The sequence below is a fragment of the Rhea pennata genome, chromosome Z (genome assembly GCF_028389875.1).
Source record: "Rhea pennata isolate bPtePen1 chromosome Z, bPtePen1.pri, whole genome shotgun sequence".
NCBI lineage: Eukaryota > Metazoa > Chordata > Aves > Rheiformes > Rheidae > Rhea > Rhea pennata.
Genome location: NC_084702.1, coordinates 26,481,849 through 26,509,001, shown reverse-complemented (window position 1 = coordinate 26,509,001; position 27,153 = coordinate 26,481,849). Strand labels below are relative to the sequence as shown.

General features: G+C 34.6%; 1 protein-coding gene across 2 annotated transcripts in view; it reads right to left on the bottom strand.

Annotated features, from left to right (window-relative positions):
- Positions 1–27,153, bottom strand: part of VPS13A (vacuolar protein sorting 13 homolog A) — a 118,719-nt gene that overhangs the window by 61,875 nt on the left and 29,691 nt on the right. For both annotated transcript variants that reach the window (XM_062599239.1, XM_062599240.1), the window contains 17 exons: positions 26,852–26,988; positions 23,945–24,077; positions 22,902–23,019; positions 18,082–18,220; positions 16,318–16,402; positions 14,069–14,241; positions 11,103–11,259; positions 10,684–10,763; positions 10,444–10,503; positions 10,209–10,365; positions 5,744–5,860; positions 5,562–5,665; positions 4,986–5,153; positions 4,003–4,310; positions 3,122–3,269; positions 1,978–2,128; positions 889–1,013 (listed from right to left, as the gene is read on the bottom strand). In XM_062599239.1, the coding sequence (XP_062455223.1) occupies positions 889–1,013; positions 1,978–2,128; positions 3,122–3,269; positions 4,003–4,310; positions 4,986–5,153; positions 5,562–5,665; positions 5,744–5,860; positions 10,209–10,365; positions 10,444–10,503; positions 10,684–10,763; positions 11,103–11,259; positions 14,069–14,241; positions 16,318–16,402; positions 18,082–18,220; positions 22,902–23,019; positions 23,945–24,077; positions 26,852–26,988 (2,360 nt within the window). The remainder of the gene's footprint in view (positions 1–888; positions 1,014–1,977; positions 2,129–3,121; positions 3,270–4,002; positions 4,311–4,985; positions 5,154–5,561; positions 5,666–5,743; positions 5,861–10,208; positions 10,366–10,443; positions 10,504–10,683; positions 10,764–11,102; positions 11,260–14,068; positions 14,242–16,317; positions 16,403–18,081; positions 18,221–22,901; positions 23,020–23,944; positions 24,078–26,851; positions 26,989–27,153) is intronic.

Sequence of the window (27,153 nt, the reverse complement as noted above, 5' to 3'; positions counted from 1 at the left end):
ATTTTTGTAGATTTGTTTATGGGTAATAGATATGACACAGAAGTGTGATCACATTCTAACTGGTAAAGTTTATGACAGCAACGTATTAAATAAACCCACTAATAATTCAAAACATGTCAGTTTCCCTAAAAATCTATAACTTACACAGAGAAAGCTCTACAAATGCAAAGTTTTCTTTCCCGCCAGCTTGCTATAGGAAGATTAAATTAATGAGGAGGAGTCAGTGCTTCAAAAGAAGGTAGAATTGTTATATGTAGTTTTAGTCCGCTTGTTGTTTTAAGTTTGAAAATAAATGGTCTATGGTCTATTTGGTAAAAATACCAAATGCTGTGAGAAGCTAAGCTGCATCTGATAAGACTATGTAGTGTTCAATCAACTACTGGAAAATTCTTCAAAATCTGAAATAAAGGATCCAAATTTACAATAAAAAAGCCACTGAATTTTTAGTTAAAATTTACTGAAAAGTTCTGCAAGTTTAAACCAACAGTAACAGTAAAAATGGATCAATACTAATCCATTTTAATTGTAAATGCATTGCAATATTAATTTTAATCTCTCTCCACAATATAATTACATGCATGTATAACAAAAAAAAGTTTGCATCCCTCTGCATTTTTTCAAAAAGTATATTTTATCTCAAGCCTGCTGTAAATTCTTAGTCAAGTCATAAAAGATGCCATTGCTTATGTCATCTCATCCAATTTCCTTGTGCCAGGTGATTTAGTTAAAAATAATTCTTCATCATTAATGTTTGTTACTACTGCTAGATATCACTGTCTTCACTCATAAACCATGTTCTCAGAATTAAAATACTCCTGTTAAGAATTTCCAGTACTCTAAGCAACCTCAAAGCTGTTTCTTCCCCTTTGCAATCAAAATTTTATTTACCTGTTTTGAATTTGGACTATACAGTACCAAAGTCAGAGAGTCAAATCGGAAATCCAGTTTTAGCGTTGTTTTAATTTTAATAGGTGAATGCAATTCCACCACAGCTGATGTAACAACAGTCATACCTTTCAGAAATTAGAAGACATTCACATTAAAGAAAATTAAATGATAGTAAACAAGAAAAAAATCCCAAACATTCTTACCAATGACTATCACAGAGACTACAATCTCCTCTCTGTTCCACATATACTTTCATTTGCATTTCAATATTTTTGGTTTATTATGCTCCTACTAATGATTTTTGGTGAAATAACAAATTGGACAAAATAAAATAATCTGTATTTTCTATGCACAATCTTACCATCTTTAAGTCTGCATTAATATTATACAGTATTGTGCGCAAGAACTACAATGAATACAAGTTTACCTTTATGCTCACTTGTCTCATCTTGTCACGTATTTGCTATTTTTCACTTTTAAATATAGAGTTTAGTAACAGTCTTTTGTTCTTTTTAAATTTTTTTATGTTCATGCTGAACAGTTTTTGGACAATAATGCCTACTCAACAGGAAAAATTTTTTGTGATGATGTAATTCTGATAAGATAAACAGTTCTAAAATATAGATATCAACAGAATCAGCATACAGAGAAAAAAAATATAAAAAGGATTACAGGAAACGATCTGCTTATTAAGCAAATTATTTTGTAGTCTTCTCATACCCACATGCAGGCACAGAAAAAACCCTGTGAAGATGCATGATAAAATGAACATAGTTTTCCAAAGTTGAGTGCTACAAAAACTATCCAGCAGATTTCTAGATGTAAACTGCATCACTGCTAGTACGACAAGATAGCCCATACAGTAAAACATACCATGCCATAACACTTACTACAGCAAGCCAGTTACTTAGTTTCTCCAATTCATTATCATTACTGTTGAGTGTATCTCAGCAAACAATGCCAGCATAAGAGGCATACTTTTAAAACAGCTGTATCAGGCATCCTTTTATAAAGATAATTCCAACAGAAATGATAAATTTAGGGTAATACCTAAAAAAGCTGGACTGTGCTTGATTTTAGAAAACATACCTGCAGAGTGCTGTGAAGTACTACGTGCATCACTACAATGACTATTTGTATCTTTTGCTTCTGGTAAAGGTGGTGATGCACCAGAGCTTCCACCTATATTTTCATTTAGTGTCCTCAATATTGTCGTTATGTCTTCCTGACTGAGGATCAGCTTAAAGAAAATGAAACACACTATTAAACTTAGAATACCTCAGTTCATAAAACATTTGGTGACTAAAACTTGAGTTATCCTGAATTAACAAATTAAAAACAGCAAGATATTCTGAACCAACTTTGCCAGGAATTAGAAAGTGTGTATACTTATATCTCAAATATGCATTTAACAAAACAGCCAATTTATCTAATCTAAGTCTCTCCTTAGGAGACTGAAGAACCAAGTAAATTCTTTTCTCATCCACAGAACTCCTTGAAGCTTAAACTTCTATAACTCAGACATAAATCTTCTATAAATCAGGTTATAAAATAATCACACATTATTTTAATCTCTATCTGCAATCTTTCAGGCAAAGCTGTAAATTTACAATTTAGAACCTGACTTTTAGAAGGCACACTTATTGTTTGACCTATAACTGCTCAAAATAAGCTTATATGGATTTTGTCACTAGGTACTTCACAGTAAGGTTTACCAGCTCCATTTCTAAATTCTGCAAGCCACTTTTTCATACAGCATGCTTCACATACAAGTATGCTTCACCCATTTCCCAAAGCTAAATTTAAACAAATGTGCACTGTTACACAAGCTTTCCACAAATACATATTCAGCACATGATCGAGTCTTCAAAATACAAACAAAACCAACCCAACTTTTTCCAATCCATCGTTCAGAAATACTGACAGACCAATAAAATTGAGGCTGTAAGAGCACATTCTTTTCTAACTTGCAATAGGATTATGTACCACAATGTCTGCCTGCAGTTATCACAGATCAAATCCAGGGCTTAGATTAGAATAAAAAGCTATTTGCTTATTTTTTCTCCACGAAACAAAAAAAAAAAAAAAAAAAAAAAATCCACTCAACTTGTACATCCTCAAGTCAAATAATAACCTAAATAACAACCTAAACAAGCTTGGGCTCTCAGGGACAAAAAAATGATGCCATCTCCCAGAGTTGTTTTAAGAGCTCTCTTCAGAAATTAGTGCTTACATTCATAGGCTTGAGTCGTCCAGATATTTCAATATCAGGAACTTCACTATACCATGCTGCAGCTAAATTTCGTTCAACAATAACTTCCAGATTTAGTGGCTGTAGCAGCTGTACTTCAGTTTGCAATGAATCGTTCTCATAGTATGATCTGTGAACAGAAACAAAATACTCCCAAACTGACAGACTTCACTCTTATGTTCTGGAGAAAACATACACAAGCTCCTTTTCGACTTTGCCTCATCCTTTGGAACAGGGCTGTAAAATTGTCTGCATACTTGAGTGCCCCAGTCCTACTATTTCCAGCTGATACCATAAACCACCAACTTGGCATTGTATTAGGCACATCCTGTGTGGCCAACAAGCTAAACTTACTACAAGTTCTGAAAATTTCTGACCTGCTATGCACTGTTTGGTAGTTCCTGCTCTATTCTGTATTCTTCAGCTGTTTCAGAACCCCTGCTGCCCGATTCTTCATCCCAAGCACTTGAAAATGAGACTTGGTGCAGTTTTTTACAGCTGTCTGACTTGATTACTTTCCTGCTATGCACACCCTGTAAAACCCATCAAAATACCCATACATCCTGTCCCAAAGCACTGAACGATGCACAGATCTGTTACTTTAAATGATATTCCCTAAGCAAACATTTCCTTCAATTAAGAGATGTCTAAATGGCTATTCTCCTGAACCATAAATTGCAAATTCTCTTACAGAATCTTTCTCAATTTGCTGTTGTATTTAAAGATAATAGTATATGATAAATGTAAACCATGCAACAATCAAGCATTAATTCTTTAAAATAAAGAACTTCTCAAAGCTTTCCAACTAAAGCATCCCTTAAGAATTACATGAATTTTAAAAAATATCTTAAGCAGTATATTACCTGTATATCTTTAGTTCACTTAATTTCACTGTCATAGAGTCAATAACAGGTGGGAGAGTATATCGCGTTTTTGTTTTAGCAATAAAGAATTGGTTCTTTACAGTGATCAGACCAAGATCAGCCACCAGAACATTAGCAGACATCGCTGACTGTGGAACTATCACAACTGGTGCTTTAATATTTATATCTAGTGACAATCGGGAACTACGCTCTGCCAGTTCTTTTACACCTGTAGCTGCTTTCTCCGCTGCTTGAACAGTTACCTCAGTAACTGCTTCCTTGGCAGCTTGAAAGTTATTTATAAAAGCCTAGGGAAAAAAAATACAGATCTTATTAGTCATACTAAGAAATACATTATTTCAAAAACACTATGAATCATAACATTTTAACCAGAAAACTATCTTAGGATGATATAATATGCTAACATACATAATAAATTAGTAATTTATCTTAGGATAAAATATTATATGCTACTTTCTTTTTCCAATATGCTTTAACATAGTAATCTCCCCCCAAAACATGTGATGAAGCATGCCTATGTAGAAATGAATAGCTATACCGAGTATTTAGCAAATCAGATGCTAACAGCAATGGCTTTGTAAAATGACTTCCATGAATTAGGTTTTACTTTTTCAGTTGGTGAGTAAAAGACAGTTTTCCTCAGCAGAATTTATGCAGAAGGCATTGATTTTCATGGTTTAATGCTTACATTCCAACATTATAAACACTGAACTGAATGCATGTGTAACAGGTGTCACAAATTCTTAAACAAAACACAATTGTATGTTTAGCCATCCATTCCACAATAACAAACACATGGAGAAGAAACATCATTAGCCCAACTGCCAATCCCAACTAAGCTTTTACAAGAATACATAAAAGAGTTCTTACAAATGGGCATCATCCCACACATGGTTTTGCCACTTCTATCTTAGGATAGTTATCTGTATTCTAAGAGAAAATACGTGGAAATTTTAACTTACCAAAACAGAGGAAACAAACTTGTTGACAAAAACTACTTGAATGCACCCAACAGTTAGGTAAATACGACTGTCAACAACATCCATATTTGTATATGCAAGACCATCTGTAGCATTCACATAAGATATCATTCTAAAGTTGAAGACTTCTTTTCCCGTGATGTAAAGAGCCTTAGAAGGAAAGCAATATATCTAATGTAAAAATACATGCTAAAGTATACAAAACCAATATGCAGTACTTAATGTTTCTAAGGCAACTTAAATTTAACTACATCAATCTTTTTTAAATAAATAAATAAACAAACAGACTTGGATCTTTGGACAAGCTGAAAATACTTGGCTAGAATCCCAGCTTGAATAATATCCATTAACATCAATGAAATCAGGAGCAATAATGAGCAACAAGGCATCTCAGGTGCACAAAATCAATTTTTGCCCAACAATGATTGGAATATTCTGCCTACAGAAAAGAATGCTCCCAGCAAACACAGAAAGTAATGTAGAAATCACAGCTGAGTGATTTCAGAAGCTATATTCAATTTCACATCTCCACATCAATGACACAAAAATCTAGACTACCTTCTTATACAATGCCATCTCATCAGAATCCAGAATAATAATGTTCTTTAATTTTGCATTGACTTCTGTTGCTGCTTTTTTCATGATCACTTGGCTATCCAGACCTTAAAAAAAATTACATACAAAATTTAGAAACTATTCTGTTTTTGAAGTTTTATCTTTGATGAATTTTTTTTTCTTACCTTCAATGTGAATTTCAGATATTCTATGTTTTTTCTCTCTAATAAAGACACGTAGACAGGATAGATCTGCACATATATTGAGGTCGATAACATCTTCATACTTCGATTTTTTCGATGCTGTGGGAAATATAGATACTGGTATTGTTTCTTATGTACTAACACCACGAGTAATTTATTTGAAACTACGGGTATCAGTTAAGAACTTTTAAGTAGGGTTTGAAACTTTTAAAATTATCATCATTTTCCTTCAAGTAAAGAGATAGTTAAATAAAACCTATAGAAAAGGATTTACACTAAGAAAGTATAAAAAGTTAAGTTCTCCAAGGAGAAAAAAAAAGATGGTAATGTTTTAGTAATCCTACTGTCGAGCCTAGTTTGTGACAAGACTATAGCACTGGCATAATGCACAACATTCATACCAGCAAGCAGGACAAGAACAAATTCATTATACATACACATCAAAGCCCTCAGGCACTTCACTACAGCAATACTACGGTATTCAACACTAGTATTTTATTAACTGCAAGGAACATGTTTAATATTCATCTACATGGCACAATGAAAAACTGGACATAATGTATCCAGGACTAAGCCATTTATCAAATAATAGAAACACTACAGCTATATTAACAACCTTTTACCTGAGCTACTGATCATCATTTGCTGTGAATGGCCTTACTTATAAAATGTAGATGACTTTTTAACTACAAAACCTACATTTTCTAAATCCAAGCTTTAGACATGGAAAAAGCATTAACAGAACTAGACACTGAAGAAAAAAGACAGAGGAGAGCCTTCAAAGTGTGCATGAACAAGCGTAAGACCTGCAGAAAATACAAGCATAAATCTAGTGCCTTTCCTAAGCGAACTGTCCACACCTGCCCTCCATTTTCATGTTTCCAAAATTGAATGGGAGTATAATATTATATTTCATTGTTAACAAAAACAAACTCTGCTCATTTTAAAAGGAGATGACTGACCACACACAAAACTAGCTGCGGTTACGACACTGAACACAGAGGCCAACTGATAAGAGATTCAATGAATACATTAATCCACTTTTTCTGACAATCAAATTTGAAGTAACGTTACATATTAATTCAAAAGACAAAGGGAAATACCATATCCCATATTCAGGAACTTTTTGACTATTTAAGTTCTCACACATAATTTGCAAGCAAAGCTGAAAACCATCAAACTAAAAATAATTAATATTCAAAACAGTTTTTCATAGCAGGTGAAAAGGTTTTCAGACAAGATATTTCATCTAAATATCAGGCATAACGCTTCCTGAGTAATCAGAATCAAACTATGGTTCCATAAATGTATCAACGCCAGTTGCACGGTTGTTTTACACGTTAATAGAGACAAACTCCTCTGTCAAGAAATATTAGCCAATAACTGTCCTCCGTCAAAATCTGACTTGTACAGTTATACTTGGGAGGTGGGAGAAACAATACTTATGAAAGTGTATTTTGTTGCTATTCATTACAAAGCCTTTCAGCTAAACTAAATAACAAATAGCATGGAAATTGTCATAAACTAATAAGTAAGAAACGGATTTCATCCCTTCCCTCCAAAGACTGCATCAGTTACCACAAAATACTCCAGTGTTAGCTTACATATCAAAACAGTTCAAAGGTAGAGAGTGTTGAATATTCTGTTCACAAGTCAGTAAGCCACAGAACAGAGTTTGTTAAGTTCACAATCATACGTATGTACCTCCCTGTACAGAAATAGTATTTCATCTGGTGTCCAAGCATGTACCTGCATCAATGAACTCAAACAACCACCATGATTTAGAACAATCTTACACAGAAAAAGCTAACACACTCAAAAATTAATACACTTAATCACACATGAATGGAAGAGTATTTTTTCACAGAATTATTCCATCTCTTATCTCTTAGGCCTATTATTCAACAGAGACTTACAAAACATCTTCAAAGGATGAGCCAAGGAATTAAAACTTCTTTGTAATCCATGGAACAACAAAAATGGTCAGCAAAAAGACAGTGGCTAGGTGTCACGTTATCGTTTTTCCCACATCCCACACCAACAGAACTCAGCATTCCTAAGTCCTTTGGGGAGGCCCATTTTCCCCAAAAATAAACGTTACAAACCTTATTTTCTCTCTTTTAGCTAACAATCTAATTGGCTCTAAAGATAACTACCTTTTCTTCACAATGGTTGAAACAGATAACATAACTGATTTACATTCAAGTAGATATGGGAAATAATTTTTCTCAGATTCCAAGAAGAGCTGTGCACCTAACAGCTTGTCTTTTTTTTTTCCTACTACCTATACCTCCATTTTTTTTTCAAAAAAAACTAATATAACTAGATTACTAATCCACCAAGCTCCCATAACAAAAACATCCACACTCAGTGACACAGGATTAATCACTGAACATAAGTTACAAAAACATTTGTGTTTTACCAAACATTTCTTTGTGAAGACTTCACAAAAAAATCACACTCTCAAAAATCTCACCATTCCAAATGTGATACTCAAGGTTTAAAGATAACAAACAAGTACTGAAGCTTAACTCAAAATGCTTGGTAAGAATTCAAGTCAATGAATGCAGGCAGCATCAGAAATCTCACCACTGTACCAGCAGGCCAGTTAGGTCAGGCAGATGATGGATCTATATGGACCAAGTGTAAAAACTAGAATTATCTTGAGAGTGAGCTTTTTTTTTTTTTTTTTTTTTTTTGACTAACAGAAATCTGTTTTCAGATTAACAGAAAGGAACAATTGTAACAATATCAGAGAAGTCCTACCCACAGTAGAAAGGAACCTCACTGACATACTGTTCAGAATTTTATATAAGCATTCATTTGAACAAGTTAGTTCTCAGACACAAGTTCAAACAATGGAGGTGTTGTTTTTATACAGCATTATCAACAGATCAGACCTCACCAAATTTTTAGTCAGAGAATGATAAAACCGCCTAACAAGCATGTTGCTGAGAAGAGAGGAATGTTCCTTGGATGCAAGGTAACAAAATAACTGTAGGCAATCAAATGTCTCAGTTCATCTCGGGCTAGGGGGGAGGAAAGCATTTTACACATGCTCAGTACCTCAAATAGCGAAGAAAAAAATTCAGTCAAAATTATTACTGAAGAAATAGATAATCTATCGTTTGCCTTTGCCTAGGGCTCAGCAAAGGTACGTCTTGACCAATGTTTCAGCAAACTGGAACACTGAAAGAGATGAGATTCACTGACCTTATTATGGTAGCATAATTCCTTGAGACTGATGTTATCAGATAACTGACTGGCCTGCATACCTTTTCAGGATGCAACAGTGCTAACGCTTTTGCAGGCCAAGGAAAGCTGGGAGCCCTAATATTTATACATAGAAAAAAGTTATCTACAGAGCTCTTCTGAGCTGACAAACACGTGGAGGCTCACCGGATCTCTCTCAAATTGAAGGAACTCACACGCAACCTATCTGTCCCTAAAACCACAGTAACCGATATTAAAGAATGCTACTATCAGTGTCTTATGACAAAAGACTGAAAATATTCAAACCAACTTCCACTATTCTAAGACAGCCTATTACACTATAAGCTAAATGCATATTCTTATACGCCAATCTCAAAATCCAAAGTGGTAATTACAACAAATTATGCCTATAAAAACTGACACCAATCTGAATTTGCCCATTCAGCAAATAAGAAGTGTCCTGGAGCCCATGAAATACAGTAGTGTCTATTTCATTCTCATAGCTACAGCTAACGTCTACAAATTAATAACTTGCTAAAGATACACATACACAGGCTGCAAACCTAAGCCAACAAAAATATTTTGACGATGAGGAAAAGGTTTGGAAAACAGTAACTATGACATTAATTGAGAAGACATAAATCTATTTTTATATATGGCAAACGGTTAGCAAAGGAAGTTTTTTAATTTCCTTATTTATAATAAGATTTTTTCATATATTTTTTCATACTGTAATGCAAAAACACTTTATTATTTTTATTATTATTACATGAAAGAATACTATAAGTCACCATTCAAGAAAGATTACCGTAACTAAGGGAATTTGAATACGTCTTTGAAAAACACGTTTAGAATTTCCAGCTCAGAAACTCTCAAAAGCTGCAACATCCCTTAGCTCACTGACTCTATGATTATTCTTCCCCTACACACTTCCAATCAGGGAATAACAGTATATGCTGTTACTCCATAAAACTCTGAGAGCTAATATTATCACATGCCTAGCACCTCTGAAATTACACAAGGCTGTCAAGTGCCAAAGTAAACGCACCTTAAAGTTTCACATTTCAAAACTCCTTGACAGGTTTGTGAAAATATAAGATATGTCTGTTTTCTTCCTTGCTTAAATGAACGAAGAGAGAATCCCCAAAAAACAACCAAACAAACAAGCAAAACAAAACCAACTCCCACCACCACCGCACACACACGGAGAAGAAATAAAAGTAAAAACACTTGCTTAATTTCTTAAGAACATCCTTCTTCTCTTCTACTTTTTCCTGGACAGGTTCCTCTGGAACTTTAGTTTCTTGTTTTGGTAAGAGCCTGTTCAGATAGTTCATGGCATTTAGGAGCGTTTCAGTATGCAAATGAACATCCAGAGAAGAAAAATTCACCTGAAAAATAAATTATTTTTTCATAATATATTTCTGTCCCCCTAAAAGAAAAAGATATGTTAAAAATAGATGTCATACCTTTATTTTCTGCAGAACATTCTGATATGCAGTTTTCAGTTCTGGTCCATTAACATCAGCCTATTCCATCAAACATGAATACAAAAGAACTGCAGAGGTTAGCAAACTTCATAGAGAAAATTCCCTTCAAAACTACCACAATTTATATCGAAGTTAATCTTCGTAGGAACCAGACATATTTCTAAACCATGTTGATACTAGTGGCTTATAATTCAAAAGTCAAGTTTGCTGTTTCCTTACCTTTATGTATTCCAGAGTGAGAAGATCATCCTCTACATTATCCAAAGTAGTAATGATATAAACTGGTTTGCCATTATCATCTAAATTAAAAAATTTAGACTATAAATTTTTCCCCAAAACAAGACTATAAACAAGACTACTAGCTTTCTTTTATTATTTAATAAAAAAAAACAAAAACAAAAACAAAAACTCTTACACAGACCTAAAATGGTTAGATGTCTCTAGTACCATCAGCACAGGAACAAACTAAAGTATTAATAAGAGAACAAGCTCCAAAACTACTTTTCTGTTTCTTCTCTCACTTAATTTAGGAAAGGAGTCTTCCTCAGTTTACACGAGAAAGCCCAACAAGCTTTCTGAAGACAAAGTCAGTGCTAATTTTTTGAGAATCACTTTTTAATCAGAATAAAAAGACTTACCCATATACTCTGGACACAGTAGGCAAACTTCACGAAGGAAAGCATTTGCAGTCATGTCAAATGTTCTTAATTTGAGTTCAGTGCCTAATCCTACAACTTCAAGCTGCAGCACAGGTGTCTCAATATTATCAGTAAGACGACATAATTTAATTAAGACCTAAAAAAACAAAAACCCAAAAATATGTAAGGCATGGGATTACCCTATTAGCTTTTATAAAAGTTTTTTTTATAAAAAGTTTGTTTTATAAAAAGTTCATTTAACCAGTTAATGTTACTACTGATCATAAAACATTATATAGCAAATGCTCTGAAAAAAAAGTTCAGCTCAAAAAACAAAATCGTAAGAATACTGTTTACTATAACGTTAGGAAAAAAAACAAATGCACACATGCAATACCATAATTACACTAACATAAAATAATCTTTTTTATAAAGCAATTCTCAAGAGCATTTAGCAACATTCAACTCAGTCAAAACTGGATTTTCAAATAGCATAAACAGTTTACTACTATTACGGCAGTCTGAAGGAATTCCAGTAACAGAATCCTAAGCTGAATATCAATAGACAAGAGTTCTGAATTTTCATTCATATACAACAAAGATGTTCAATAAATACCTGGCAGAGCTGTCCTAGGTCACACTGTTACCATCTATTTTTCATAACCAAAGGAAAACAAAGATATGTAACCTACTTTTTCATATAGTGCACCACTACTCTACAAACAGTGAAAACGAAAACCTCCCAAGTCATTTTAAACTATGAAGTCAATAAATGGAAAAGTATGTGATTCAGGCATATGGAGGAAAAGAAAGTGGTCAGGAGTAGTCAGCATGGATTCACCAAGGAGAAATCCTCCTTAACCAATCTGATCACCTTCTATGGTGGAATGACTGGCTCGGTAGATGAGGGCAGAGCAGCGGGCGTTGTGTACCTTGACTTCAGCAAGGCTTTTGACCCTGTCTCCCATAACACCCTCCTAGGTAAGCTCAGGAAGTGTGGGTGAGACGAGTGGGCAGTGAGCTGGATTGAGAACTGGCTGAAAGGCAGAGCTCAGAGGGTTGTCATCAGTAGTGCAGAGTCCAGTTGGAGGCCTGTGGCTAGTGGAGTCTCCCAGAGCTCAGGAGTGGGTCCCATCCTGTTCAACTTCTTCATCAATGACCTGGATGAGGGCACAGAGCACCTCCTCAGCGGGCTGGCTGATGAGACCAAGCTGGGAGGAGTGGCTGATACATCGGAGGGCTGTGCTGCCATTCAGAAAGACCTGCGCAGGCTGCAGAGCTGGGCAGAGAGGTTCTGAAGTTCAAGAGAAGCAAGTATAGGGCTCTGCACCTAGGCAGAAACAACCCCGTGCACCACTACAAGCTAGGGGGCTAACTTGCTGGAGAGCAGCTCTGCAGAGTAGGACTTGGGAGTGCTGGTAGACAAGAAGTTTACCATGAGCCAGCAATGCACCCTTCTGGCCAAGGCGGCCAATGGTCTCCAAGGGTGCATTAGGAAGAGTGTTGCCAGCAGGTCAAGGGAGGTAATTCTCACCCTCTACTCGGCCCTGGGGAGGCTGTATCTTGAGTACTGCATTCAGTTCTGGGTTCCCCAGGACAAGAGAGACATGAAGCTACTGGAGAGAGTCCAGCGTAGGCCTACGAAGATGATCCGAGGGCTGAAGCATCTGCCCTATGAGGAACGGCAGCGAGAGCTGGGCCTGTTCAGCCTGGGGAAGAGAAGACTGGGGGGGGGGTGGGGAGGATCTTAGCAATGTCTAAGTATCTGAAGGGAGGGTGTCAAGGGCACGGGGACAAACTCTTCAGTTGTCCCGTGTGACAGGACAAGAGGCAATGGGCAAAAATGAAGCACAGGAAGTTCCCCCTGAACATGAGAGGGAATTTCTTCTCTGTGAGAGTGACAGAGCCCCGGCACAGGTTGCCCAGTGAGGTTGTGGAGTCTCTTTCTCTGGAGATATTCAAGATTTGCCTGAATGCTACCCTGTCTAACATGCTCTAGGTGACTCTTGTTGAACAAGGGGTTGGACTAGATTAGATGATCTCCAGAGGTCCCTTCAAACCTTACCAATTCTACGATTCTATGATTCCTACTAAAATCTTTTACTTTCTTAAAGATTTCAGAATGTACAAGCTTCCAGTAGAGAAGAATGTCAAATATAGCACCTGTTCTTAAATTAGTAGTTCTTAAAAAAGGAATTGTGTGTTTTAAAGAACACCAAAAGGATCTTATCATGACACAAAAAAATAATAAGCTTTAGGGTTTATATACCAGTGGAGTGTATACTAAGTTATGCTGTAAGCTACTTAAAATGTTTTGAATCCTTTCTATAAATCCCTATTCTGAAACAGAATTTGTAAAAAGTTAACTCATTGCTTATAGTGAATAGCAGCAGTAACTTTGTTGTAGCCATGATGGTCTGTCTTAGGACAGAAAGAAGCAGACTAATTGATACAGCTAGAAACAGTGACTAACCATTGGGCAAAATACTCTTTTTAAGTCTGAAACATGAAACAATTCATGGTAAACATGTCACAGATCTAGGCATGAGACAAACAGAGGTCAAGAAAAAACGAGAGGGGAGAAGTGCTTTTATGAGATGAAGCATGAATGAAGCTCTCCCACCAGCAACATCAGCATCTCAAAAGAAGATGTCAAAAACTACATCTTCAATTAAAACAAATATGGACAGAATAGAAAGAATGAATGAAAACAACATAAAGGCAATTCAATGTCAAATTGAATAGGGAAATAAAGCACATAAGGAAAGGCATTTCAGTGCTGACAAGCATGCAGAAGCACAATCTTGTCTTAGAAAAAACTCTAAACACTACAGAAGAATATCTGCAAGAAACAGGGAATGAATACTTCTGCATGGATGAATTCAAGAATGCAACAAACAGGGAAGAATTATAGTTAAAATGTACCTTGGAGGAAAAAAAAAAAAAGAAAAGAAATTTAAATTTACCTCAGCTACTTCAAATCTTAGCTGGAAATCTGTCATATTCTTCATAGATTCTTGTTTACGTAATTTTTGTCGTTTTGTACTGTTGCCTCGCTTGAGGGAACCAGATAAGGCTTCAAAGAAAGGCATGTCTTCCACAGGACTGCTTAGAGCATCATAAAATTCTTCTTCTGATTCTAAATATTAATTCATAACATTACATACGCAATTTAGACAACTAATTTTGCAGTAACATAGCCTAGAATTTTTATGTCTCCATCTATAAATATTTAGAAGTACCTAGCTGATAGTCAGCAACCAGTAAAGTCTGTTTCCACAGTTATCTTGGTTTCTGCCTCCACAACTTTTCGCAACACCTACAGCATTACACATACACCATTACCACTTCATCATAATCAGTTCTCATCAGGTAGGTCCTCCACCAACATTCCCAGATTATTGGCTGTGCTGAAGACAGCACAAAATGAGGCTCATCTTGCTTAATATTTGTTTTGTTGGATTCATTGTTACTGACTTCATACTGAAGCTTTTGTCTCAGTTTCTTCAGCTCATTTTCTTAATCTAACCACTCCCCCCTGAACTGAGAAGTTAAAAGAAATCTGTGGAACTCTTCTGACAAACATCACTCTTCTGATAAAAGTGAGCAGATGACATTAAGCATACTCTTAAGACTTAAAAACATGCTGTAGATTGAAGATAGGTATAAAAATATCACAAGTCATTTAAAATGATCTCACAGCTGCATGTATATTGGAATTAAAAAAAAACTTGTTTCAGTCAAAGTCTAATTATTATGTTCTAAGAAAGTAAGAGTAAATATTCAGCCTCATTTCATTATGATTTTTAAGAAAAATATTTTACCTCTACTTTTGCCCAAAGGAACCCATACACAAATAGGTGAAGATGCACAAATACAGGTTTGTATACATACTCAATACACATTGAATTTGAAGTGGCAACATCAAAGCAAAAATCATTATCTTTACTGATAATTTTGTTGGTGTTTGCAAACCATATCTATAACTTAAGGCAGTAGAAAAAGTATTCTCTGTTTTTCAGCTGATTTTGTGCTTTGGCAAGAAGAAAGTTTTTGATACTGAAATAACACTAGTATATTTGATAATTTTTCAAATGTTACTATTAAATGGAATCTTAGAATCTAGTTAAATTGTCTGAACCGCAAGATAGAATTAGAAATGACTAAATCCCCCATAGCCAATCTTCTGCTTGATTCTGTGGAAGCCAAATGTTGTTTGTTTAGAATAACACAATTATTTTTATAGCATATTTATTATTTCAATTTATTATAATCCAAATAAATCCACTTAAGTAGGAGGGAAAATCCTTAACCAAAAAAAAAAAAAAAAAAATAACGGGGGAAGGAGGAGGGAAGAACGGTAGAGGTCCAAATATATATTCAGGCAAAAGATGACACATATACTACTTTAGACGTTCTCCACTGGCACCTTGAATTTCCCATCTCTTTTCATTGACTAGACCTTGAATTTAAAACTAACTTCACATTTAACTAATGGAGTTGTTTGTCAATAAGCACAAGAAATGCTCACAGAAACTTTCAAAGAGTCGTTCAAAAAACTTCGGTGAGCTCAGAGCAGTGTCGTACACCAGGAAAAAGGCTATTAAAAATATCCTTTTCTATACTCCTATATATGTTCTATATATCCTAATTCTAATACATATTCTATATATTAGTTCCTCATACAATTCAGTATTTCATAAAGAGCTACACAGCATAGATCCAGAATTCTGAGCAGACAGTGAAGAATACGGTCTATTAAAATCTAAAGTCTTCTGACACACAGAAGAACTTGAAAATGTCATAAAACCTTTCTAAGTAGGGAATGGTTGCAGACTAAAGACCCATATAAAACAGAAGCTATCACAAATCTCATTTTCTCTATCAACACCAACTACAAGGCTGTTTGACTTTCTTTTCATAACACTGCTGCAAAGTAACATGCGTGCAATAAACAAAACCATCTTACCATACAAGCGTTTTACTACTTTGCCTTCAGAAACAAAAAGAACAAGCACAAAATTTTGCTGCATTGAGAAAATATACAAGTATTTTGTAAAGAGCAAATCTTAAGAAGCTACACAGAATATAGAGTTATTCAACCTGAAGGATTTAAGACTTAGACTAAAAGTGGTCAGTTACTTCAAGAAAATCGAATGAATACAGTGAACTTAGTGTTTTAACCTGTTTATTAAATTAAAACAATTTGCTTTACCTGACTCAGCAAATGAATGAAGATCCAAAACAGGAAAAACACCTTGTGATAAATACGGTGCTGACAGCACAGGGGATACTGCAGCCTGAAACACGAGATATCATAAACAGCTTTGCTAGTTTCAGTAGTCACAACAACTGCTTTTGTATTTGGTTTTGCTTAGAAATTTCATAGCTCAAATAAATTAGACCTGTTCTAAGTGTAAGTTATTACATTTAAATATTTATGATTATTAAAAATAAAAGAATGGGCAGAAACAGTCTCAAATCTGGTAGAAGCATCAGGTACTACAGATTCATCCAGGACTGGAGAGAATGAATATAACAGATAGCATGGAGAAAAGATTCAGACACCAAATTCCAGAGATTAGAAGACATTGACAGAAACAGTACATCACATGCAAATACAAGAAGGACAAAACCTAGGGAAAGTTCTTTACAGGACTAGCAGTAATTCCTATAAAAGTCAGATGACACGAGAGGCCATGCAGGAAGCAAGGGAAAATTGCTGCAGAAAATATTGCAGTAAACAAGATTCATCTCCAAAATTCTCCATGTATCTGGAAAATATGTTCTCGTGGAATTTTTGATTGCAAATGATACCTTTGTCTAAGCCCAGAGACACAATTGAAAATGTATGAAATTTCACTCTTGCCACTAATTGGGTAAAGGGAAACAAGAATCTTCACTTCAAAACATAGCCAACAATGAAATTGTCCTAGTGCAGGCAACCAAAAGGTTCATTCAGCAAAGTCTTATTTCACATCAAGCCTCAGAGAGCTAACTCAATGGTTTTAATTTATCAAAAAGTATCGTCTGCATGCTCTGTACACATATTTAGCAGAAATGTACCTTCCACTGAACACTAAAACAAGGAAGCGGTGTGCATCATCTGCATGCTTGTTCTTGAATGACTTTGCATAAGTGACAGTAATTGTGGTTTTTTTTCCCCAGTTACTGCTATTTTCAAAGCCCAGTTTTGGTTGACAATTAATAACTCTCAATATCCTACAGAAATCTAAAAATTGTAGTAAGACAACATTCATCTTCGAACACGATTTCCAATAGACTACTATGACTCCATTTTTCATCCTGCTTTTTCAATAATCTCTTACCAATTTCCAGTCTACATAGTTTGAGCCTCATCTATGTATCTATATCCCTATCTATGAATGATAAATACACTGAGACTTGATGAGTCTTGAATCTGTGGAAGTGCCTCATCTGTAAGACTTTCATATCATAACAAGATAAGGAGGAAGAAATAAAAGGCTTGACTTCACAGTATCAAATTAGCAAAAATATCAGATGAGCCTTCCACAGGGAAGTGTCCTCTTGCACTAAAGTACAAGAAAATGCAGGATGCAAAAAGCTAGAAGGATCTATTCCAAAGAGCATTTTGTTTTCAGAGCCCAAGAAAAATTCCTTCACTTACTACAAATGCAGACGAACCATGAGGACAAAATCCAAGCTCTCTGGAAAAGATTTATCTTTTCCGGTTCAGAAATGATGTGATAGCAACGACGCTCAGAAGAATTTTAGCTACCAGGATTAAATCACAGGCATACACACCCCAGCAGCAAAGTGAAACAAACAAAACTTCTACAGCTTTAGAGACTTGGCTAGGATTTTGAAAAAAAAGTTGAATTCTAAGATGGATTCTTCTCCATTTTCTTCTGCTCCTTTGAAAACTGCAATGCTCATAGTAAAAGTATTTTTCTGATAGTTATTCCTGAAATAACTTTAAAAACAGAAAGGACTTTACCTCAGATATTTTGGGGGGAGAACCTGTAGGAGGAGTACTTTCTGGTTTTGGAATGCTGTCAATTAGTTCCAAGATACTTTTCAACTTTTGATCTGATACTTGGATAGAAAGTAAAGGCAGCTGTCCAGACATTTTGAACCTGTTATGTAAACAATCAATGTTATTTCAGAACAATTTCACTCAAATTTCATATTCATTTCTCTCTGAAAAGCGTATTACTCTTGTTGGTTAGAAAATTACAAACCAAAACTGCTACATGTAATACATGTATGTAACTTCTGTTGTCTACTGAAGAGTTGCTTAATTATTAAACTCACAGATAATGCCATTTACACTTCCATCGGGTAAGACACCTTGTAGATGAGGACTGCAAATGACAGTAACTTCCGCTGCTGATTTGTCTGGATAAAGCATATCATCCTTACAACCATAACTTCCTCTCTCTTGTTCATGTATTTCATTTAATTATTTATAAAAACAAAACACTTAAAAACTTGTACCAGTATGTTACAGTAGAAAAGAATTTTTGTCTAAGAATGTTCACAACATAAAATGTCAAGTGAAGTATTCAAAAGCACTTCCTCGAAGTTACATATATGTTTTATTAAGCTGACTCCAGCAGCAGTCTAGCTATTTAAGACAGGAGTAAATTGCATACCTATAAATAAAAGAACAAAACAATAGTCTTAGAAAATGGCAGCAGCTAAGCTTTAAGGTGTTTGAACAGGGTTTGACCACTTCAAGAATATTGAGTTTCTGAAGACCTAAAAACCAACCTAGCTCTGCTAAGTGCCACAACTAGCTCCAAGCATATAATATAATATCATCTGATGAGGCCAAATAAAGACGTCCATTCAATGAGTCAATTGTCCCCAGCAGTGGGCAGCAGCAGATCCTTAATAGATGTGGGGTGTAAGAATCAGGACCTGCAGTTTCCTCCTTGTTTTATTGTACCTAATTCATGGGTAAATCTTCAAAGGAATATAATATACAATACATTCACTGGAGAAGATGAGAGGAAAAAAAAACCCAAAGATTTTCAGCTATCAGATTTTCAGCCTCAACTAACTCTGTGATTACAAGAATAATTGGAAAAAATGTCTCCTCATATCTTGGCAAGCCAAGCACAAAGTTGCACATGGCAAAATACCGAAGTTAATCTAGTTTTCTACAATTTATAGGCTTCTTCTAATCTTTAAATTCTTAAGTAATTAAGTTGCAACAACTTTTGATCATCATTCTTAATTCCAGTGCTGTCAAAAAGACATTTAGTCTTTTTTTCTTCCTTCCTTCTTTCTTTTTAAAGGGAGAGGGGCAGGAGTGTTATGTAATGCCTGATCTGAAAGGATTTGTTTGTCTACTGCCTGAGTAATCACTAATCTAGGACACCCAGTGATTCTTATTTCCCACGCACTTAAAAAAAGTTTATGTATATTGTTAGAAGGCTTTTCGGTTTTTGTTGGAAAAAAAATCGACACCTCCTTAGAGAGATATTTAGATGTGTATCTCCTTCACTATCACCTTCACCAGCTTTAGACAAGCTCAAAACTACTAGCGTAAAGGCTTAACATTCTATTCTAGTACACCTCCCTGTTGCCGTGTATCTTGCTCTTTGACTATGGTCTTTAGGGAAGGGTTATCTTTTGATGCATGTTTCTACAGTGACTAGTCCATGGATTGAGCTCTTATGCAGATACAACTCAAATAATCCTTGGCTTGCTACACTGCTTTATAACTGCTTTTAACTTTCAGCAAAATTCTGGAAGTGGAATACTGTCATTATCACTTTGCAGATAGAGACATAGAGGAGTTATGTACTTCAATTAAGCAAGAAATTTGTGCCAAAACTGCTTTTGCCAAGTTCAGATCAGCAGTCTTTACATTTGCTTCTCTGTGAATATCACCATTCTGAAAGCTATAAATAAGAACAATAGAGGAGTGCTCAAATCAGAAATTTTTAATGGAGCTATAACATATAATATGCAAAGGGATGCCCTTAATTTAGGGTGTCCTGATACCCAGTGGATTCATACACTTTCAAAAAACAAGTCAGTAGATGACAGACTCCCAGAGACCTTATTCAGAAAATGGGGTAAATCAAATAGAGGCAATTAATAAATAAAGCAAACAAAAGATATCCCACATCCATAGGCCATAAAAATCATAGAATCCTACTGCCATTCTTGTATCTGAAATGACAGAAACATTAAGGAGCAAGTCCAACATAGTTTCAGAAATGAAAGACAGGAATTTAGATCCAAACCACAGGGTGAAAAGAAAAAAAAACATGAGATGACTTGGTATTTTGAAAGTTCAGGTTAAAAGCCCTTGCATACTTGTCTTTCATTTATGAAAGTTACTTAAATCAGTATTCTCTCTAAGGTGGCATTATAGACAAGTCCCCTTCCTAACAAAGTCAGCACTAAGTACTAGTAAATTCAGCATTTTTTTAAACAAACATCACATGGAATTCAACCAGCAGACAACATTAATGGATCAAGAAAGCAAACATTCAATTACCTGCATTTTAGATGCCTTAAAGTAAAATAATTACACTCCAAACTATTTATTCATTTCATTTCTACAAGAGTTAAAGTACTGATAACAAGACTTCACTTCAGAAAAATATTTTACCGCTTGCCCTTCAATTATGCTGTTTTGGGACATACTTCAGGACAGTCCCAAATCTTAACAAGAAAAGCTCAGGAAAAAATATAATATTGGCTTTACATACACGTATTTATAAAAATATGAAATAGCTACAACTATATGAAAATATATAACTGATTAATGCAATACTGATACACAATATCCTATTCAAAAGTCATTAGTAAACGTTACAGATTAGGGAACTTTTACTGTTAGAATACAGTTCCATCTTTATCATCTGTGCAGGATGTCATCTAAACATGATGTGGCCTAACCATTTTTACATAAAGACATGTTAACTGAGTATTTCTTAAAACAAAAAGAGGTTAAACACATATTATACACACACACCACACGTGTACATATATGTACACATATCTGGGCATTTGAAGCTTTGCTGATACGGCTAATACTGACAGGTTCAGCTGCAGCTAGAAGCCCACGCATCAGCAAGCCCTTGGAGAGAGGGTCAAATCTTCACTTCCAGGTAAGGAGTTACTGCTCCGGTCATTTCAAAATTAGTAGGTGACTCTGTATTATTATAACACAGCCTGCAGATTACCTCTCAGAACCATTTGGAGACTGAAGCAGATACAATACAGACAAATTCAGTTGCTGTTGAGTCAATATACTCAACATACTCAAAATACTATCAATATAGTAGATTTGAGGTAAATACTTGCTAGTTTCTTGGTGAGGTTTAAAATATGATCAGTAACTCACTATAATATGCTTACGTAGTACCAAACCACTCTTTGTGGCATTCTATAACAGTAATAGACAACACAGACACCCAGAAAAAGCAGCTGATGAGTGCTCTCCAAGAAATACTACTTCAGCAGAGGCAAAATTTGCCACTTCTGGACAGAAGTAAAGATCATTTATTTGCCAAGTAATTGGCCTTATGAGAACATGCAATACAAAAGTAATATTCATTAGAGAAAAATTTCCCAGAAACAGATGAGAAACACTTTAGATTGAAATAAATTGCCACCAAAAGGGGAAACACTGCTAGTAGCAGAAACCATCAGTAAGTGGTGTTGCAACACTGCAGTAGGCATTCTCATTAAGAACAGACACTCTGTTTAATCCAGGCAATATCAGCATATTTTAGAGAGACGATGCAGATTATAAATCTACATTAAGGTGACCTTCTCTTATGTGACCACAGAAATAAAGGCTTGCTTTCCTTTCCTGGCCTTTCTGAAGGAATGCTTTCAGGAATTTGTCTTTTTACCTTTACTTTATCCTTGCCACAGAACCAGGAAAAAGGATAAGTAGGAAAAGAACAAAACCTCCTAAAAAATCAAGCATCAAAATTCAGAATTCAGTCTATTTTCCAGAAGGTGGCACCATTACACCATACAGTCATTCATCTGTGGCCACACCACTCAGCATGGATGATATACATTATTTTTAGTTTTATTTCCAAGTAAATCTAGATACTTTGTAATTCTTTTATTTTATAAACAGCCTCTCAATTCTGCCAACTCCTAAAAAATGTTATAAAACAGCTTTCTGCAATAGTCTATATATATGCTATTAATTTTTTAAAATGCCTAGCTAAAATATGTTAATTTCTATCAGTCATAGTAGTGAAGTAAGCACATGCTGATCTGCTGTAGTATAATGTGGGTCTTAATGAATTAATAATCAAATTACCTCATAAAACATTAATGAGCTAGTTCACAAGTACCTCAAAACCAAATGGATGTTTCAGCAAACTATCTGTACTAGACTTTAGTAAAGATGCATTTTCCAAAAATATTTGTAGAGTTAATCTTTGCAATTTCGACTCTTCTGATCTCTAATACTAATCTGGCATTGTTAATATTTCCTTTTCATTGAGTATAGGGTCCATAACAAATACTGTCTTTTTTTTTCAACTAAAGAAGCCTAAGTGCAAACTCTATTAATAGAGTGTTGTTTTCTTGAGAAGTGATCTCTCAAAAACATAAAAGCAAGATTAATAACCTAGGTGAAAGAGAGAATGATGGAACGTAACTCGCTGGAAAATTTTTGTGATGTTCATAACAGAACTATAAACTTCAGATCTTTTGCATCTGTAGTATTTACAATAAGGACTAAAATATGACTGAATTTTTTTAATAAATATAAAACTGTATTTAACATAAATATATATTCATCTGACATTCTGTATCTCAACATACTTGGGCATTCTTGCATCTGTGACAACCATAGCCCTGCTGAATTCCACTTTTACATCCAAGGGCTGCAAGATATGTTGAGACGAGTATTTCAGCTTACGAGCCTCTTGCCAGTTTTCATCTAGAACAAGAACATAAAACTTAATGTTTTTTTTTTCCAAGAAAGGTATTTTTTCTCTGTTAAACATATCACAGAATTAATATGTACAATATTAGTTAGTACATGTTGTTTAAAAATTCAAGCGAGTGACATGATCTCCTTTACAGCTCTAGCCCAAATACATGCACATCACAGATACAACAATATTTAATATCTTCCTCTCCAGGTCTACGCAGCTACCCAACCAATGGCACAGACTTCAGAGGGCCTAATTCTTAAAATACATATTGTACTGGGAGTTTAGGCTTTGGATTCCCCTCTAGAAAGAGAGAGCTACAAATTAAATGCCAAAGACTTCTTCGGTTCTGACTCTCTAAGTTAATTCCCAGAACTACTGCTAGAAGTTTCCCTCAGAAAGGGATGCTGATCCTTTCTCCACCCTCAGAAAATGATTAAACCTACAACTAACGACACATGCCTTCTGTTTTAAAGTTGGAGGGAAGCAAAGAAAAGGTCCTGGAAGACCTAAATGGAAGATGTAGATTGTTGGGAGTAAGAGCAAAAGTTCATGTTTACTGTGCACCAAGCAAATGCGACATTCTGGGGTCTTAAAAATATAATCTGTAATTTTATAGCATACATTTTTTTACTTTAGCAAAACCTAATGTTGGAATGTATAACAACAAGCTTAAAGGTATGCCTGGAAAATCTTATCATATTTACAGGACTTAGTTTAAAACATGAGTTTAAAGATTCTCTGATCAAATAAAGACATGACAACCACTCATCTGCTGAAGTACAGAACATACACTTAAACGCTGTTAAGCACTGCTTTAACTACTTCAGTTAAAAAGTTTTTAAAAGGCACATCAATTATCAAAATATTTTGTCATATAAAAAGCAGAGTTTAGTTATATAATGAAAAGTTTCCTTCACGAATACTTACCATGTTTGCTGTACAGTAACTGTATGCTGCTAAGCTGAACATCAAAACTGTCATAAGCTCTTGACATTATGTCTTCAATAGTGCTTTGTCCTACTTTAAGTTCTGATAAATCACAACGACTTTTACTTTTCATCTTAAAAATAATCACAAAAAAAAAGTGGAAGTCAATTTTAAGTATTCTAAGTACTAATTCTACAAATACTCAATTCTATCATGGTAAAAGACTAAATTTAAATCTTCAGCAAAATGGCACAGATTCTTAGAAATAACGGAGCAAAGCAGCTATCTAAGCAAGTAGCCTCCATAAAAACAAAGAATGTAGAATATTAAAATTTCTAATAAAGAAATAAAACTGAAAATGAATCAAAATCCATGGAATTTTATAATTTACATAGAAAAAAAATGATTTTAATTTCCTCAAACCCTTTATAAGCATTAGCATCATTATGTATTTTTTATATAAAAATATCACTGTTAGTCATCACAGAAACATGAAATCTATTTTTGAATTCTGATGAATTTAGCTGTGACATTATCCTGTCATATATTAATCATAAACTGAGAAGGAAAAGTGAAAAGGGGCTTTGGACTGTTCAGCAGTGTTCAGAGTCAGGCCTTTAATTAATCAGTCTGTTCTTCAGTATTTTACCAGTACCAATTTTTTGGCATTTTACATTTATATGTGCTGTCTCTGCTACTCATCTCTGTCCAAATGTGGCTGTCCTCATCTTTCAGTATGTATCAATTCTGGCATCCATATCTACTTTTGCCAGATTTGGACAGCACTCAAGAGAAGGCTAGTAATAGCAGAACAGGTTTAAGTATTAACATCTATGACACAGGACTTCTTTCTTCACAGCTGCTCAACTCAGTATCTTACATTTAAAACAACTTGCAGATTGAAAAGCCTGTGATTAAAAAAATGAGAATTACCAAATTAATACTGCTTGTGCAACCTTAATTAAGTACACTTATGCATATGCTCTGAGATACAGTTTTAATTCTATGTGGTATTTTCCCCCTCACAGGACTTGACCTCATATACTGTGTAACTGGAGGAAGGAGACTGTTTGTTTTATATTAAACATACTCATTCAGTAAATCTTCTGCATCCTATTTAAGCATGTGTCACTCAAAGTGAATATGGATATGTTAATCACTTCCTGGGAAGCATCTAACTTTTCTCTTTTGAAATTGCCTAGCTTCCGTCATCTTAATTTCTAATTTCTGTTAAAGGATAGGAACCAAACGAACAGTCATATTCACTATACAAATTATTCATCTACTTCAGAAAAAAACTCAAATACAGGTTTACTGGATTTTGAAACCATAGTATTATTCTATTACTATTTGACCATAATTTCTTAGGAGTTGAGAGGAAGGTGGGATGTTCCTGATTTTGCTTTTCTTAAAAAACTCTGGTAGGTAGAACTCATCTGCTCCCAAATATGAGCGAGCAGAAGCATTTGGATCCTTAGATCCTCAGCACCAGTTCTGATGACTTATGCTGAAAAAAACAAATGGAGCATAACAGATTTTCTGTAAGATGCAATAAATCAAGGTTCTTTCAGAAATAATTACAGATCTTTTGTCAGAAGTTCCATTTTCCTCCAGTTTTATTTTAATGTAAAAGCTTCTTCCTGTCATAAGCTTCTACCCTCTACTACTCCCTAGAACACCTTCCTTCTTATGTTCTGTACATATCTCGTTCTTCTGCATTTCAGACAAGGCCAGGTAGCAGTGTTTTCCTGTGAAAGAGCAGTTAAATTACCGTCTGCGTGCATGCTAGCTGCAAAAGACATTCTTTGACAGCAGACCAGTCAGACTACTGGCAAAGGCTTTCCTCAATTTTTAGAGCCCTGGAGCTCTAAAGAGCTTGTCTCAAATGCACAACTCTCAAGTCCCAAATAAACATCAGCATCCAGAAGAGTATCCATATCACTAGGTCTATTTCCTTCCATGCTTGGAATTTATCTGCCAAACAAAAACTAAAAGCTCTGTAAGAGCTTTTCAACAAAATGGTTGTTGATTTGAGCTATTTTAATATCTACAAAACATCATTTTCCACTAATTCTACTTTTTGAAAATCATCTGAAATACATGTTCTCAGAAACCTGGCCTGTGACATAGAAAACTTTCTTTAGCAAGGTGTTGGAGCTTTGAAGCAAAAATCTTATTTTTTGAAAAAAAAAAGAGCAATCTAAATAAATAGTAAATGATAGAATCTTCCTTACCCAGAATACTGATATACTGGCAACTTAATTTTTGCTGTTATAAGTGAGGAAATTTGTCCTGCAAGGATGCAAGTCTATTAATGCGTAAGAAGATTGCCACCTGCATGTAGGAACAGTATTCTGTTTTTCTAGTGCTAAAATATCAATCTAAATGCACCACTAATGCATCTTTTTGACTTTCCTCTTATATAAAATGTCTTAAAAATGCAGATAAAAGTGTCTTCAATTTTAACCAAATTACTTTGTAAACTACAGGTGTTTGCACTTTTCTTTACTTTAAAGAAAACTGAATGAGGAAAAGACAGTAACAGGAATACTAAAAATAATAAGAGAATTTAACCATATATGTATGTATGTAGAAAGTTTACTCTTTATATTTTAACATTAAAAAAATTGTCCAGACCTTTTCAAATAATAGTTCAAAACTTCCACAGGGGTTTTATTTTGGGGAAGTATCATTTTCTAACAATTCTTTTGAGCTGAAAAAATCTGTTCACAACAGTTCACTAAATTTAGTCTTGACTGGATTATTTAAAATTAAAAAAAAAATTTTTTAAAGAACTGAAAGAGGAGCATTTACTTAAACAATTATATAAAATACAAATTAAACAAACTGGAAGTTACAAAAAAGCCTGTCATTTCTAGTAAGTTACTTCATTATGTATACACATACCTTAAGACTACCAAGATCCAAAAGCAGTAAGTTTGATGTACAGTCATAGAATCCTTTTTGTGGAACAATGATGTATGAAGCCATAAGGTTAATTTTGAGATCAAGAACTTTCTGGGTTTCGATAACATATAACAAACCTGAAATAATATTATCAGTAAACATAAATTTAAGTAATATATATAAATTCTATATGCAATAATATATAGAAGTCACAAAATAAAAATAAGTTTTAATGAAATTAAAAGTCAAACTTTAAACGAACTATGAATGCTAGATAACTAATTTTGTTTCAGCAAGACCAC